At 43.2% G+C, this 17,833-nt stretch overlaps 1 protein-coding gene across 1 annotated transcript in view; it reads left to right on the top strand.

Moving 5' to 3' along the window:
• The first annotated feature begins 3,185 nt into the window (after positions 1-3,185).
• The window catches only part of GSR (glutathione-disulfide reductase), a 45,067-nt gene continuing 30,419 nt past the window's right edge, over positions 3,186-17,833 (top strand). The window contains exon 1 of the mRNA XM_019466835.2: positions 3,186-3,600. Coding sequence (XP_019322380.1) covers positions 3,301-3,600 — 300 coding nt within the window. The 5' untranslated portion in view covers positions 3,186-3,300. The remainder of the gene's footprint in view (positions 3,601-17,833) is intronic.

Below are 17,833 nucleotides of genomic sequence, written 5' to 3'. Positions count from 1 at the left end.
CAGTCTTTTCATCTATAAAATGGAGATAATAATAGTATTTATTTCTTGGGATGAGGAGGGGACAACATAGAGTTCTTAGCACTGTGCTTATTAAAGCTGTTAAGTACAGTGCTTAGCTTAGTGCATATTAATTATTGGTTTATTATTTTGACAAATATTTCACAGTGTCTTTGTAGAAATCACCTAAGTGTGTCTAGTGTTCAAAAAAAAAATTCAATGATGCAATTATTTAAAAAAAAATTTTTTTTTAATGTTCCTATTTATTTTTGAGACAGAGAGAGACAGAGCATGAGCAGGGGAGGGGCAGAGAGAGGGAGACACAGAATCTGAAGCAGGCTCCGGGCTCTGAGCTGTCAGCACAGAGCCCGATGCGGGGCTCGAACTCACGGGCTGTGAGATCATGACCTGAGCTGAACTCGGATGCTTAACCAACTGAGCCACCCAGGTGCCCCCAATGATGCAATTATTAACAGATGAAATAATTGATTGGGGCTCTGCTATTTCTCACCAATCATGCTAGTTTATAATGATGTCATGAGTCTGTCACACTTGAATAACTTAGTTGATTTTCATTCTCAGCATTTTTTAAAAAGTTGTTTTGTTTGTTTAATCTTTACACCAAACATGGGACTCGAACTCATGACCTCAAGATCAAAAGTTCCATGCTCTTCTGACTGAGCCAGCCAGGCACGCCGATTTTCAGCATTTATTATCATCCTGAAACTACCTTTTATTAACTACATTAACTAAATTTTTACTTTAGTTGATATATATATATATATATTTATATAAATATATATACATATATTTGAAGAGAAAACTTAGAAACAGTCTAAACTCTTCGTGCTTGGGATATGGCTACCTGTTCCCCTTCCCATGGAAGTCAGAAGCAAAAGGTAAAAACACTTAAATGAAAATATTTTAGTCCCAAACAATACCTTATAAATCTTTAGTTTCAACATATTGCATGGAATTATGTAATTAGGTGGCCAAAAATTCTTTCCTCCTTTAAAACTAGCAGGGACATAAAACTGTACCTCCTTTCTTCGTCTTTATGTTGTTTTATGGCATCCTTTTCCTCCCATATTTCCTGGTTCAAGACTTGTCATCATTGAGTATTGTACCCTCCCCCCCAATCTGTCAACTTCACTTCCTTATGCCTGTCCAATCTGTTCTTCCTATCTGTTCTCAATACTGCCACCTTCGCCTCCTGATACAGTCAATTTCACCATCTCCAGTTCATTTCATATATTTCCAGGGAAAGATGCTTCTGAGAAATCTTCAGGGACTCCTTATCGCCTCTGGAGTGAGGTCTATACACCAAGCAAGGCTTTCCAGGACTCCACCCATCTTCCATTACCCACTTCAAAATGCTTATAGTCCGGCCAACCTGTGCTCCTCTACTTCTGTATCTACAATTCTTACCAACTCATTTCCTCCACTCTTTATTTGACATGCCTATCTCCTTTTTGTCAGCTTTCCCATTTCACAGATGAAGAAACTGACATCTAGAGAGGTGAAGGGACTATGACAATGTCTGTGGTGGAAAATGAATCCAAGTTTCTCAGACTCCGATTCTTTACTCCTATCGTTTTTTGGCCTTTTGGCTAAGATCAAGGGCGGACTCTTTATTCCTAAACACTTCAGTGTGTATCTCTTAAGAACAAGGATATTCTCTTACTTGAGCACAGTACAACGATCAAACTCAGGAAATTTTGCATTGATGTAGTGCCATCATATATTATACAGGCCACAGTTCAAATTTTACCAACTATCCTTCATAGTGAATTTTCCCCAGTCCAGAATCCCATCCCGAATCAAACCTTGTCTTTGTTTCTCATATTTCTTCAATATTCCTTAACCTGGAATAGTTCCTTTGCCTTGCTTTATTTTCAAGACATTGATAGTTTTTAAAGAGTACAGGCTAGTTGTTGTAAAATTCCCCTCAGTGTGGGTTATTCTGAGTGTTACCTCATGATTAGATTCAGATTATGGATTTCCAGCAGGGATACTACATAAATGAAGTTGTGTACTTCTTACTGCATCACATCACAGGGCACACCACAACTGTCTCATTACTGACAATATTCAACTTTGATCACTTGGGTATGGTGGTGTCTGGGTCCCTGTAATGTTACTTTTTTTCCCCTTTGTGATCAATAGGAATCTGTGGGGACATATTCTAAGACTGTGTAAATAAGCTCCTCCCTGTCCCCCAATCAAGTTTTCACCCAGGTGGTTTTAACATTCACTTATGTTTAATCACACAATTATCATTATGAATAGTTGTAAAATGTTGATTTTTCTAACTCTGTTGCTCCTTCTACATTGTGTGGCATTGTACTGAAGAATTTTCCTTTCTTCCCCAATATTACTTTTTTAATCAGGGGGAAAAAAAGCTTAAAAAAAAAAAAAAAAGAACTGGATACCATTTTAACTGGAATGCAGTTAGCTCCCATTCGCCTTCCGTGTGCTGGGCTCACTTCTCTGTGACATGGACCTTCACTCCTGGACCTACAACGAGCTCTCTCAGCCTTGTGGGTGGTGGTCTGGGCCACAGCCTTGCAGACGGTGGACTACCACCACTCAAATTTAAAGCCCACTTACTCCTCTGTGGTGTTGCTGGTGGTTCAAGCTATTCTAAAATGACACTCCAGTCTCTATTGCTAGGGAGTAAAGTGCTACCTTTATGCTTAACCTGTGACTCACAAAAATATTTATTCCAATGTTTCCCAAACTAAATGTGCTTTAGAATCACCTGAAAGCTTAAAGTGTAGATTGCTGGGGTCTGGCCCCCAGAGACTCGGATTTAGTAGTTCTGGATTAAGGCCCAGGAATCAACACTCGAACTTTGAGAACACTATCTCCAAAATAGTGAAGGGCAAACCTCCCTTCCTTGAAAAGTTGCCGCCACTGGCAACTTCTAAGGTGCCCGCTCAGGAAAAGCCGAGTGAAACAAGGCGTTCATCCTTCCTCGCCCCACCGGCCTTCAGAAACGTACATTCGGTTGATGCCCTTCGGGTGCGGGGATCCTAGGTGCTGCGGTGAAGGCGGAGATCTCCCTAACCCGCTCTCTGTGGGCAGGGCCTGCCGGCTGGCGCGCAGCGGGGCGGGAGGGGGCGGGTCCCCCTCGGTGCCCGCCGGGCCGTGGCCAGGGAGCCCCACCCCTCCCCTGAACCCCCTCCCCCCAGCGCCCGGACCGGGTGCTTAGTCACCGTGAGGCTGCGCTTGCCCGGGGCGCGGCAACCCCCCTTACTCGGGACCGCCCGCGGGGCACCCCCGTCGTGCACTTCCGCGTGCATGGCCCTGCTGCCCCGGTCCCTGAGCGCGAGCGCGGGGCCGAGCTGGCGGCGGGCGGCGCGCGCCTTCCTCCCCCGCTTTCCGCTGCCTCAGCCGCGGCCCGCCCGCGCCCTCTCCCGCGCCATGGCGTGCAGGCAGGAGCCGCAGCCGCAACACCCGCCGCCCGCCGCAGACGTCGCGGCCTCGTACGACTACCTGGTGATCGGGGGCGGCTCGGGCGGGCTGGCCAGCGCGCGCAGGGCGGCCGAGCTGGGCGCCAGGGCCGCCGTGGTGGAGAGCCACAAGCTGGGCGGCACTTGCGTGAGTACGGGGTCCCTGCCCGCGCGTCTCCTGGCGCCTCTGCGTCCGCAGCGCCGCGTCCCGCAGCCCGGCTTTCTCGTCGCTGTGCTGGGGCAGCCTGTCCTTTTTCCTGGTGCTGTCCGTCCGTCCGGAGATGGGTCCCCAGCGCCGCGCTCTCCGCTTTCCCACCCGCATCTGAGGTCAGGGTCCCAGCAGGTTTAAAGGAGAAAAGTGTAATAGGGCTCCCTCGCACCTCCCACAGCTGAGCCTAGGTCTGTTTCTGCCCAGGTGCAGTGTTAACCGTAGGTGGTTACTCCTCAAGGTGGAAGAGTATTGTATTCTTGCAGCTGGCTGGGGACTGGGACTGCATCCCTTGAGGAATGCAGATCCTGATCCTCTCCTTTCAGCTTCAGGGGCAAAATGATTTACCGCACTTTCGAATCACCTAAGGAGTTGGAAGAATTCTGCCTAGGTTCCACGCCCCTGGCTTCTCATTTCACTGGTCTGAAGTGCAGCCTGGGCTTTGGGATTTTTAGAAGTTCCACAGGTGATTCTGGTTGCAGCCAAGGTTGACAACCACTGCCTACAGGTTACCTTAATGTAGGATTTACAAAAATTCTCAGAATTTTGTCTTGTTGGGCCAGGGAGGGATTTTAAAACTGCTCCCCAAAAAGAAGGTTGTAAATCTTATGACTGAGAAGCTTTATCATTAAAAATAGTTGTTGTTGTTTTTCCCCCCATGCTATTGGTGTGGCTTTTTCTATTACAAAACTTGGGGGAGGAACTTGCTGTTAATATTTAAAATTCTGCATCCAAGAGTAACCTGGGGTTGGGGATGGGTTCTCCACATTCTTTTGGAGACTGATGTTTAAATTATACCATACTGGGAACTCCTTAAGGGCAGGGATGGGTTCACGTGTTTGTGTACCTCATATCACCTTAACGAAATATCTTGCTCAATAATCATATGTGTAATAAATGAAACTCAAAATTGACAGTTTGTGAAAGGGCTGACTCCATTGTCCTGTAAGCAGTTTTCAAGTTCAAGGGGCGCGTGGGTGGCTCAGTAGGTTAAGCATCGGACTCTAGATTTTGGCTCAGGTCATGATGTCATGGTTGTGAGATGGAGCCCAGCATCCAGCTCTCCCCTGAGCATGGAGCCAGCTTAAGATTCTCTCTCTCTTGGGGCACCTGGGTGTCTTAGTCCGTTAAGCTTCCGACTTTGGCTCAGGTCCTGATCTCGCGGTTTGTGAGTTGGAGCCCTGGGTCTGTGCTGACAGCTCAGAGCCTTGGAACCTGCTTCAAATTCTTTGTCTCCCTCTTTCTCTGCCCCTCCCCTGCTCACACTGTCTCTCTCTGTCTCTCAAAAATAAATAAATGTTAAAAAAAAAAAAATTCTCTCACTGTTTCCCCCTCCCTCACTTGTGCGCACATATGTGTGCTCCCTCTCTCATTCTCTCCCAAACTAAATAAAAAAATAAACATTCATGTTCAAAATGAAAGTGGGAATGGAGGAAAGGATTGTCAACTTGGACCTTGACATCTTAGTCCAGACTCCCTTAGAAGTCTGTCTCTGCAGAAAGATTGAGGGGTGCCACTGTGAGACCCCCTGGACAGGTGGTGCGAGCACTTGACAACTTCTCATCTTCGTATCTCTTTTCTAAGTTTTCCTTCTGTATTATGTCATGATCAGCTTGTGGCATCCATCATCATTGCCTGGTTCCACTGGTATTAGTCAAAAAGGGGCTCGCCCCATTTCTAGGTTCTGGTTAGGAATATGAATACAGTAAGAGGTGAACTACTTCCAAGAGCAAGGCGAAGGACAGCTCTGGACAATGGGCCATTTACTTCCTCCTTATAGCGTGTCTGGCCTTGCTTCTGTCATTCAGCTGCAGCAAGTTTTATTTTCCTGTAAACATTGGTATCTTGGGGGCAATCTCATTTCACATTTTCATGACATTCCATTTGGGTTCTTCTCAAACTGGCTTTCGGTTTTGAATTACAAGGAAGGGTGTAGATATGTGATGAATATCAGAGAAGATATAACGACAAGATGTGAGTTTAGATTTAAGAATTCCAGTTATCTGGGCTATCCATAGTTGCAATAAGAAACTTCTGATGTCCAGTGATGTCCAAGTGGGCGTAGGGGAAATGGAGGCCCTCTGAAGCACATCATTTCATTTGTTCATGTCTTCATTTCCTGTGTTCTGAGTTCTAAGTACTTGGATTGAGGCTGGCAAGAGAATAGGGTAGATACAAACATTTGTTTGTTTTAATGTTTATTTATTTTTGAAAGAGAGAGAGAGCGTGAGCAGGGGAGGAACAGGGAGAGACGGAGACACAGAATCCGAAGCAGGCTCCAGGCTCTAAGCTGTCAGCACAGAGCCCGATGTGGGGCTCGAGCTCATGAGCTATGAGATCATGACCTGAGCCAAAGTTGGACACTTAACCGACTGAGCCACCCAGGCACCCCTAGATACAAACATTTGTATGATAAAGGTCCCCTCCCACAGGAAATTTGCAAAATGGTGGGGGAGCAAAATGTAGACAGTCAACTCCAAAGTGAGGTGGTCAGTGTTAATTGCTCCTGATGGTAAAAAGTTACAGTAGTTGAGAGAAGAATTGGAATCATCACTTCTGCCTGGGCACCATGGGATGAGTGATTTTGTGAAGGAGAGAGTGTCTTTCTGAACTTGAACGGATAAATACCATTGTTTGACAGGGTAGGGTCAGAGGCAAAGGCAGAGAGGCAGGATATATTGTGTAATTGAATTTGATTGGCACACAGGGTATCTAATAGAATAGAAGTAAGACATAGGAAGCTGATGAGTACATTGTAGTAAAAAAAGAAGTTTCTGGGATGGCTTGGTTGGCTCAGTTGGTAGAACATGTGACTTTTTTTTTTTTTTTTTAACGTTTATTTTTGAGAGAGAGGGAGAGGGAGAGGATCTGAAGTGGGCTCTGCACTGTCAGCACAGAGCCCGGTTTGGGGCTCAGACTCACAAACTATGAGATCATGACCCGAGCTGAAGTTGGACACAACTGACTGAGCCACCTGGGTGCCTCTAGAGCATGTAACTTTTGATCTTGGGGTGGTGAGTTCAATCCCCACGTTGGGTATAGAGCTTACTTCTAAAAAATGAAGTTTCTGGAAGCACAGTGAACTGTGTGGAGGGGTTTTTGAGCATGAGAGTGACTCAGTAATAAAAGTGCGTTTATGGTAGTGGTACTGTTGAGAGATGTCCCTTGGAGAAGTCAAGTAGAAGTGTCCTTAACCATTTTTTTCCTAAATAAAATATTTTGATTCTGGAGCTTGGTGAATTTTTTAAGTTGCGGTAGATGAATTCACACTGAAGTTTCAAATTAGTCTTCCTGTAGATAGTGGGATTGTGTTTTGTTTTTAATTGTTTTATTTTTGTTTGTTCATTTATTAATTCATATTCCAGGTATACAGGTACCTTTTTAAACGCTGGGGTCACAGCAGCAAACAAAGCAGTTAAAAATCCCTGTCCTCATGGAGCTTACATTGTAGTTCCATGCAATATTTTTGTAATAATTTTTTAAAAAAACAAGTTTTTGTTTTTAGGGCTTTTTTGTTGTTTTGTTTTGTTTTGGTCTGTTTGAAACCTTCCTGCACTGAAGTTTAGACTTGGTGTGATAAAGCTAGAAGTGATTTTGGAGATCCACTAATCCAGTCAGACTGTAGTTTAGTTTATTTTTTTAAATGTATGTTTGTTTTTGAGAAAGAGCACGAGCCAGGGGGGAGGGGCAGAGAGAGGATGAGAGGGAGGATCCAAAGCAGGCTCTGCACTGTCAGTGGAGAGCCTGATGTCGATGTTGAGGCTCAAACTCACAAACTGTGAGGTCGTGACCTGACCTGAAGTCAGGACACTTAACCGACTGAACCACCCAGGCTCCCCAGACTATCGTTGTTTTAAAAAAAATAGCACAAACATAAGCTTGCTGACTTAATTTTTTTAGGGTAATGGCCTTTAAAAAAATTCTATCACTATCTTTTTTTTTTTTTTAATCAAGAATGACGTTTTCATAACAAGTAGGAAGCTTATAATTTCAAGTAAAGGACAGTGCTTTAAATTGAATACTTTTAGCTTTATGAAACCCTACATGGACCCTATTATTTTCATTTTTTTAAGGATTAGACTCACACGGGTACCTGGTGGCTGAGCTGGGTAAGTGTCCAACTTCGACTCAGGTCATGATATCATGGTTTGTGAGTTCAAGCCCCACGTCGGGCTCCACACTGAGTGTGGCGCCTGCTTGGGATTCTCTCTCTCTCCCTCTCTGCCCCTTCCCAACTTGCACACACTCTCTCTCTCTCAAAATAAAAAATAAACTAAAAAGAAAAAAAAAAGGATTAGACTTACACAGATCCTTGTAGGAATTTGGGAAGCATTGTTCTGGTTCAGCAACCTCACTTTACTGAGAAGCTGAGTGCCAGCTAAAATGTGGTTGAAAACAAACCAAGCATAGTATAACCTCTGGAATTGGTGGCCTAGCCATCAGAAACTATAGCTTTGGTGTATTTATGTGGAGTAAACTGTGACTTGTTGAACCTGTTTAGGCATTGTTCTTTACTACAGGGGAGGAAACTTATGACCCTTCCTGCTTAGGAACCAAACATCATTTACTCCAAAAACACTTAGTTAAATAGTCTACCACATAGGTCTTCACTTCATAGCTCCTGATTTAGTAGATGTAGGGTGAAGCCTCAAAGATGTATTTTTAAAGTACTCTATTTTTTGTTTGTTTGTTTGTTTGTTTGAGAGAGAGAGAAAACACAAGCAGGGAGAGGGGCAGAGGGAGAGAGAGACTCTCAAGCAGGCTCCATGCTCAGAGTGGAGCCCAATGCAGGCTAGATCCCATGACCCTGGGATCATGACCTGAGCTAAAATCAAGAGTGAGACGCTAACCAACTGAGCCACCCAGGCGCCCCTAAAGAGCTACATTCTGATTTTGTGATTTTGGCGTAACATGAGCCAGACACAATGGTAAGGCCTTCATACAAAGAAGGGACTGTATGAAGCATTAGGATGAATCTGGTGAATCCTGATAATTGTGTGGGTTAGATGACAATTAATTTGGTCCTGGAGTCATTTCCTGGTTTCATAATTTTATGCCTCCAAGGTTGTCTATACAGTATGACTATTTATCTTGATTTTCTGACTCTTCTTCAGTCTTCCTTTTCTATTATAAATCTTTTTTATGTTTATTTTTGAGAGAGAGAGAGCATGGGAGGGCAGAGAGAGGGAGAGAGAGAGAATCTCAAGCAGGCTCCCTGCTGTCAGAGCAGATTCCGACATGGGGCTCGATCCCACGAACCGTGAGATCATGACCTGAGCTGAAGTCAGACAGCCAACCGACTGAGCCACCCAGGTGCCCAGTCTTTCTTTCTTTTCTAGGAGGCTTTTTTTTCCCCCTTTTTAATTCTGTGATCTGATAGAGTAGGCCCCTTCCAAGGAGACTTCTATTTTCAAGATGAGTGATGTGTGTTCATGTACTTAAGAATTCATCTTTTCTTTGACAGAATTTTTTAAGCTGTTAAGTTCAGGTATGAGATGACTTTGCCCCATATTGTGTTGTCTAGGGGAGGAAAAACTTTTCTTCTATCCTCTGAGGTTCAATAGCTGGAATCTGCAAATCAGACCAACAAGAAGCAGATTAATAGGGGTTTATTTCTCATGCACGTGGGACTGTCACAGAGAAGTAGTGGGGGAAAAGGAGCACTTAGGCCTGGGAGCTTGATATCAATATAAGAAAGCGTGATAAATTGTGGAGAAGTGACTAGACAAAGGAAAGGGGGTTTGGGCTTCTAGGAACAGTAAATTGTGGGAAGGTAAATATGTGAGGGAAACTAATAGAAGATAAAGGTTACTTTAATAAGGTTTTTTTGGTGCAGATTCTGCTTTGCTGTCTTTCCATTTTTAGTGATAAGGGTTCTCCTCCTGGTACAGGAGAGGGGTCGGGGACACCTTCACAAAGGGAGATTTCTGCCTTGCTTTTAAGCGGAAAGGGAGGTGGCAGAGAGGTCCTCCTTTGCTCTTTCTTAATTATCTTCAGCTCAAAATCTGTATGCCAAAATAGCATATTTTGGGGTGGCATGTTCTGATCTCCTTTAGTTCATAGTGAAAGAAGCAAGAGGGACCAGGGTTGCTACTAAACTTCTAATGGCTAAACCAGGTCAAGAGGCATGTGTAGCTCTAATAATATGATTCCATCTTTAAATTCATCTTTATTTTTCTCCATCAGACAAAAAAAAACAAAAAACAAAACTGTAGTACTAAGGTATTAGATTAGATGCTAAAAGTGGGAAGCTGAAAGAAATCCTCTATTTTTTTCCTAGAATTCAATTAAAGATAGTAATCTCTTATTGCCTACTGCAATTAAGTCATTTCTCGGGGCAGAAAAGTAGATGATCTTTGAATTCAGCTTTTGGCATCTCCGAAAAGTTAAAATGTAGTACTTCTCTCATGATCAAATGTAGACCGAGGAGAAATGCAAAGATTGATGAAAGCCAAGGTGAAAGAGAACCTTCTGGGAGCTTTGTATCTGCGGTTCAGTTCTCTGCCTACGCAGACGTGGGAAGAGTTCACTTGAGGAAAAATTCTTTCTAGCTTACTATTCCCTTTGCCCCAGGGCCTGTGGGAGCACATGTTCCAGTGTTCTTGCTGAGTGTATGGATTCTGTGATAAAGTAACTGGGTTCTTGTGGTATAGGCATGTGGTTCTCACCAATCAGAGTTGGGTAGGTAGTAAGGGTTGATTACCAGGACAAACCCCTTCTTTTCTTTTTTATTTAAATTGAGGTATAGTTGACATAGAACATTGCATTAGTTTAGGTGTACAGCATAATGATTCCGTATTTGTGTAACTGAAATGATCACCACCAGAAGCCTAGTTAACCTTGTCACCATACATAGTAGCAAATCTTTTTTTCTTGTGATAAGAACTTTTTAAAAAATGTTTATTTATTTTGAGAGAGAGAGAGAGAGCACATGCACATGAGCGGTAGAGGGGCAGAGAGAGGGGGAGAGAGAGAATCCCAAGCAGGCTCTGTGCTGTCTGTGAAGAGCCCGATGTGGGGCTTTAAGTCATGAACTGTGAGATCATGACCTGAGCTGAAATCAAGAGTCAGACACTTAACCAACTGAGAGCCACCTAGGTGCCCCAGTGATAAGAACTTTTAAGATCTACTCTCTTAGCAACTTCCAAAAATGCAATATAGTAATATCAACTATAGGTACCATGCTATACATTACATCTCCATGACTTACTTATTTTATAACTGGAAGATTGTACCTAGTAAAGTTCTTGATTATTAATGTCGCTGTGAACTGTGCTGTATGGTGCCAATTGGAGATGCCAGCAGAAGTGGAGGTTTTAAGATGCCTGAGAAACAGGCTGCTCAGAAGACTGTATTTATCTAGGCTGAAAACCATTACTTAGCAACATGTAAGTCAACCTAACTTGAAGGTGATAGTGTGCACTTTGATATTATGATGTCTATCTCCATAAGGCTAAAACATGCTTTTTTAAAGCTTTCACTTGACACGAAATCTCTCTTAACAGATTTTTAAGCATACAGTACGGTATTATTGACTATAGGTACAATGTGGTACATCGGGATCTCTAGAACTTACTCATCCTGCTTGACTGAAAATTTGTGCCTGTTGATTAGTAACTTCCCATTCCTCTCCCACCCCTGCCTAGATCCTGGCAACCACCATTCCGTTCTTTGGTTCTATGAATGTGACTATTTTAGATATCTCAGGGGCACCTGGCTAGTTTAGTTGGTGGAGCATGTGACTCTTGATCTTGGGGTTGTAAGTTTAAGCCTCATGTTGGATGTAGACATTACTTAAAATAGATATCATATAAGCGGAATCATGCAGTATTTGGCTTATTTCCCTTATTTTAGTATAATGTCCCAAGGTTGAGCATGCATTTTTATTTTTCTTAGTGTTTATTTATTTTGAGAGAAAAAGCATGAGCAGGGGAGGGGGAGAGAGAGAGAGAGAGAGAGAGAGAGAGAGAGAGAGAGAGAGAGAGAGAGAGAGAGAAAATACCAAGCAAGCTGTGTGCTGTTAGCACAAAGCCCGATGCAGGGTTCATTCTCATAAACCACGAGCCAAAATCAAGAGTTGGATGCTTAACTAACTGAGCCACTCAGGGGCCCCTGAGCATGCATTTTTAAATGGATATTTACAAAAAGGAGATCATACCTTCAGTACTGACAGTCCTCAAAAACAGAAAATTACCCTAGTTTGTTTTGTGGGTTTAGAGTTTCATAAAGTGTGGCACACCTATGTTCACAAGTGCTAAATAAAGGAATGATCGGAAAGGGTGGGGTTAGTTGAAGTAGGCAAATCCTAATGTTGAAATTGGTCTTTTGATTTACCCTGTCGATTGTTTAATTTTTTTGTACCAGGTTTAGTATAATACTATTGAGCTGTCTGCCTAAATCTGCCTGAATCTGCCAGGCCAGAAAAGAAAGCCTGGCTCTGAATCCCTCACAGGGTTTTACCCTTCATAAAAGGTACTTTGAACAAGTTATAACAGAGAGTGTTTCTTGTAGAGTGGGATTAAAGGAATTTTATATAAAGACCTTGGGCATTTGTAAGTGGATTCCAGTCAGTCATAATTGATAACCATTTATTATTCACTGGGTGTTGCAACATTTGATATTAAATTAGGCTGTAGGATCATAGATCAATTTCTTTTGGTGAGGGGGCAGGAGATAATAGTGTTAATGAGGTGACTTTTGGAAAGAACTAAGGATGAGGGCTGGTTGTCTGGAGAACCAACCTTATGATTTGAGGCTTAGGATTTCATGCCCATCCCCCTGGCCTCTTGGGAGGGGAGGAGGAAGAGGACCTGGAGGTTGAATCAATCACTAGTGGTCAATGACTTAATCAATCATTCCTGTGTAAGAGAAGCTTCCTCAGGGGTGGCTCATTCGGTTGAGCGTCCGACTCTTGGTTTTGGCTCAGGCCATGATCTCCCAGTTCATGAGTTTGAGCCTCACGTCGGGCTCTGTGGGGAGCCTGGTTAGGATTCTCTCTCTCCCTCACTCTGCCCCTCCTCTGCTCATGTGTGCTCTCTCTCTCTCTAAACATTTAAAAAAAAAAAAAAAAAGGAGCTTCAGTAAAAACTGAAAGGATGGGGTTCAGAAAGCTTCTGGGTTGGCAAACACATGGAGACTAGGGGAGGTGGTGTATCCGTGGGAGCTCCACGCCTTCCCACATACCTTGCCCTATGCATCTCTTCCACCTGCCTGTTCCAAGGTTATATCCTTTTATAATAAGCTGGTAATCTAGTAAATAAAATGTTCCTCTGATTTCCATGAGGCACTCTCGCAATTAATCCAGCCCAAGAAGAGGGTTGTCAGAACCTCCAAGAGCTGGTCGAAAGCACAGGTGACTGCTGGACTTGAGATTGGCCTCTGAAGTAGGGGCAGGAGGCAGGAAGACTGAGCCCTCAACCTGTGGGAGCTGATGCTGTCTCCAGGTAGATAGTGTCAGAATTGAGTTAATTGCCTGATGGTGTGGAAAAAGCACACACTTCAGAATTGGTGTCAGAGTTGTATAGGCACAGGGCCAAGTGGTCTTATTTAGTCACTGCAGGTGTAAAGCTGATGAAACTCAACAGAGATCTTTGTTCTGGTCGCCTACATATTCCAACCCCTAGAACAGTCAGTCATGCACTAAGTAGGTATTCAGTATGGAGTTGCTGAAAGAATGAGTTGATGAAGTGATAGGGTTTTGCTTAGTGGATGATGATTTGTCCGTCATATTCTACATGCTCCTTCCTCAGACCAGTCTTGAACTAGATTGTGGGATGCAAAAGACGAAAACAGGAAACTTTAGGCAACTCTGGGGTAAAAGACAGAAGCGGGGAACCAGAAGAAGGAAATTTACTATCGAGTGCAGGTGACATTTTTTGACAGGTGCAACTGTTAATGGATTGAATCCATCGACATGGGCAATGTGAAGTTTTTTTTTACCTATCTAAGCAGAATTGAAGGTGAGAGGGGCTGGCCTAGAAAAATGGTGAAGCTCCTGAGTTTTTCCACATGTATCATCAGATTCTTCACATGTTCTGTCCCTGTCAGGAGAGGCCCCTGTCTTCACTGTGAGCCAGTGCTGGCCGACCAACTGAATGGGCTTCTGAACACGAGGTGGGGATAGGGAGTTCTTGTAAGACTGCGAAGGAGGCAAGGCTACTGGAGTGTCTCTGGTGTTGAGTGTAGTCAGGAGTGCTCTGAGGCTTATCATTGGTTAATGCCCCCCTGGGGAATGAGGGCTCTGCAGGGGAATTTGCCAGGTGAAAAGTATTGTATGTTTCAGGTCTTACCAGCTGTGGGTACCCCTGGGCAGTCAAAACCCTGAGAACCCATCACCCTGGTGTCTCAGTCTGGGAGGCAAGCTTTCTGCCACCAGTTTATTTGTTCCTGAAAGGGAGCAAGCCACCCGGGGAATTTATCTCCTCTCTTTCCAGTAAGCCTTTTGTGAAGTTGGGGATCCAGCAGTCTGCAGAAATAATTCAGAAGCATCAGTGTCATCATCAGATCTATCATAAATTAGAAAAGAGGTGCTTTTTTTAATGCATTACCTCTCGAATCTTCTCAAAACCTCTATCATGTATTACCATTCCCATTTTATTGAATAAGAAACTGAGCTTAAGAGATTTAGAAACCTACCCACCAACAGCAGTAAGTGGGAGGGAAGGTTGGGATTCAAACTCATGTCTGTCTGCCTCTAGACTTGTGTTCTTTCTGCCAACCGAATGTACTCATGTACTCATCAGCTAGAGAATAAGAAGCATGACTATATATAGCTCTCCACCCCTGGCTTCCACAGCTCTGTTGGTAACTAATTGCTGTTTTCTTCTAAGTCAAAGAGGCATCTAGTTGTTGTGGTGTTGTGCTGAAGTGTAACTAGGTTTCCAAAACCATTGGAAAGTCCTGGAGGCATATTACTAGGAGCTGCCAAAATAGGGCGAGTGGTATTTCAAGGTCACGGGCTCTTCAATCATAGCCCTGGGCTGCCTGGGTGGTTCAGTAGGTTAAGCATCGACCCTTGATTTCAGCTCAGGTCATGATCTCACAGTTAGGTTCATGAGATCCAGCCCCACCTCAGGCTCAGGCTGACAGTGTGGAACCTGCTTGGGTTTCTCTCTCTCCCTCTTTCTTTCTCTACTTCTCTCCTGGTTGCATGTGTGAGGGCTGTCTCTAAAAAAAAAAAAAAAAAAAAAAAATCATAGCCCCAACCACAGATCCAAAGTGTACTGTGCTAGAATATAAACTCTTTGACCCAAAAAGGTCACCATTTTCCACCTTTTTCTTCCTCTGATTTCTAGCCCAAGGCTTTTAGGAAATGTTGTGATTCTGCTGCTGCCCCTTGAGCCAGCAGCTCTGATAGGCTGAGAGACTGTGGTTGACGTAGTAGGCTCCATGAGAGCAGGGACTAACTATATCCATTTAGCGCTTTCTTTTTTGCATAATGCCTGGCACGAGTGAATGCTTAATCAGTACTTCAAATGAATGAATAGTTGCAAGTTAAAACATTTTAGAAGTCAAAAAGGCAGAAACTTCTAAAAAGTAAATCAAATTCATAACACTTGAAACCAGTGAGTCGGGCCATCTTGGGCCTTAGAAGAAACATGTTCCAAACTTTTTAAATAGTGTCAAATGTACATGAGTAAATTGATGATGTGTGAGAGTGGTTCAGAACATTTAATGCTTTATGATGATTTAAATTGCTTTTAGGGGCGCCTGGGTGGCGCAGTCGGTTAAGCGTCCGACTTCAGCCAGGTCACAATCTCGCGGTCCGTGAGTTCGAGCCCCGCGTCAGGCTCTGGGCTGATGGCTCAGAGCCTGGAGCCTGTTTCCGATTCTGTGTCTCCCTCTCTCTGCCCCTCCCCCGTTCATGCTCTGTCTCTCTCTGTCCCCCCCAAAAAAATAAATAAAAAACGTTGAAAAAAAAAAAATTTTAAATTGCTTTTAAAGTTTCCTGGGAAGTTGGAGAGAGTTGACTATAGGACAAATGGAGTGTATTTATTTAGTATATTGAGATCATCTCTCCTTTTAGAGACATCGATTTTGTAGTCTGTCCTTGTTGAAGCCTCTTAGTGAGTGAACTGCAGGGTATAGAGTTGTGGATAGAGGGACTGGGAGGGAGTGCCTGGGTGGCTCAGTTGGTTAACTGACTCTTGATTTCGGCTCAGGTCATGATCTTACAGTTCGTGGGATCAAGTCCCTACATCAGGATCTGTTTAGCACAGAGCCTGCTTGGGATTCTCTCTCTCTCCCCCCCCTCTCTGCCCCTCCCCTGCTCGTGAGCTTTGTCTCTCCCATAAATAAATAAACATTAAAAAAATAAATAGGTTAAGCACTCAACTCTTGATTTCAGCTCAGGGCATGATCTCACAGTTAGTGAATTTGAGCCTCCAGTCAGGCTTTACTCTCCCTTTCTCTCTGCCCCTCCCCTACTCTCTCTCTCTCTCTGTCTCAAAAATAAATACACTTCAATTAAAAATAAAAAAAATACGTAGACAGACAGGCCTTTAAAAAAAAAAAAAAAAAGACTGGGAAGCACCTCGCCTGCCAAATGAGCTGGAAAAGGCAGGTCTGATGCTAAAATCATTGCCACCATGGAGCTGGGATTCAGCTATCTTCCTTTCCTCTACCACATAGGAAACAGTGAGAGAGAAAGTCATACATTATTCTGATTGCTAGTAGAAAGTGCTTCCTGAATAGCCTGCTTGTAACGCTGCTGTAGGTGTGAGTCCTTCATTTTGCTGGGCTTGAATTCTGCACCCTTCTCTCAATCCTGTGAGTTCCTACTTCTGTTGCCTTCTGACTCCTTATTGTAGCATAATCTCATAAAAAAATCCAAGTCCACCACTAGATAGTATATGACTTGTCTCTTTCTAGGAAAAAACCCTCCAGATGACTGATAACTTGAAACTGCATAGAAACAAAACATAACTCACTCTTTTATAATTCCTGAGTGCAAAATAATAGGAAATAAGAGTGTTAAAATGAAAATGCAGGAGGTATGCTGCTAGCAAGTAGCACAGCTAGAGGAATAGAAGGTGACTGTTCTTAAGACCTTCTTTTTCAAGTATTCCACGTCTCAGTGAGATTTGGACGGGCTTCTTTTACTCTAGCATTTCAAATAAAGTCCCTTGGCAAGTGCATATGTAGTTCAGATTTCACCCCAGGGTGCCCGGAAAATATTCTGTAAGATGTAGGCTTATATTCTTTGGGCTTACAGGGAACGAGTCTAGTTCCTTATGGTCATGATCATCAGAGCTGTAAGCACCTGATGTAAATTATGTCTGGAAGGCACCAGTATTTAAATATTCAGTCTTTACTCAATAGGCAGGAGTGAGCATGCTGATTTTTTTTTAAAGGATCTGCAGTTGAGACCTCACTTAAATCTCCTAACTTTGTTGTAGTGGCCAACATGTCACCAACACTTCCCAGTCAGTATTTATAAGGTTAAAGGGTATCTAGAATATACATTACATGGCAGATTTCCAGAGCTGAGGGGTCTCTAATTACGGTCTATATTCTAATTAGTCTTACTCTTAACCTAGCTTTTCCCCTCATATTATAAATTTTAGCATGTGATCAAAGGAAATAAACAGATCTAAACAAAAATTTATATGTAAACATATATCACAGCTTGTTTAAATGGACTGCTGGGAAGAATTTCTCTATAAAGGGTACGAATAGTTGTTTTCTGAAAACAGCTGCTTAGTTTTTATGTGAAATCTTAGAACTATCTGTGTTTTCCTTTGTGTTTTGGCTGTTAGAAGACTAAGAATCAAATGTGTGGGGGTGCCTGGATGGCTCAGTTGGTTAAGCATCCTACTCTTGATTTCGGCGCAGGTCATAATCTCTCAGTTCATGAGATTGGAGCCCTGTGTCTGGCTCCACGCTATGATCGCAGAGCCTGCTTAGGACTCTCTCTCTCCCTTTCTTTTTGCCCCTTCCCTGTTCGCTCTCTCAAAAATAAATAAATGTTAAAAAAATAATTTCTTTAAAAAAAAAAGAATCAAATTTGTGGTCTGTCTCTGCAAGCATATATACATGGACACATACACACACATATACATACAATAGCATGGATGAACCTTATTGTTTGATTCTTCATTATCCTTTGGTCCTGAAAAGTTATGTAGATTTCAGCTAGAGATTTTTTTCAGAGGGGCATTCTGAATGTTTTACC

The sequence above is a fragment of the Panthera pardus genome, unplaced genomic scaffold, assembly GCF_024362965.1.
Source record: "Panthera pardus isolate Hobbes unplaced genomic scaffold, ASM2436296v1 HiC_scaffold_13, whole genome shotgun sequence".
Classification (NCBI taxonomy): Eukaryota; Metazoa; Chordata; class Mammalia; order Carnivora; family Felidae; genus Panthera; species Panthera pardus.
This window is presented reverse-complemented; position numbering and strand designations above follow the sequence as displayed.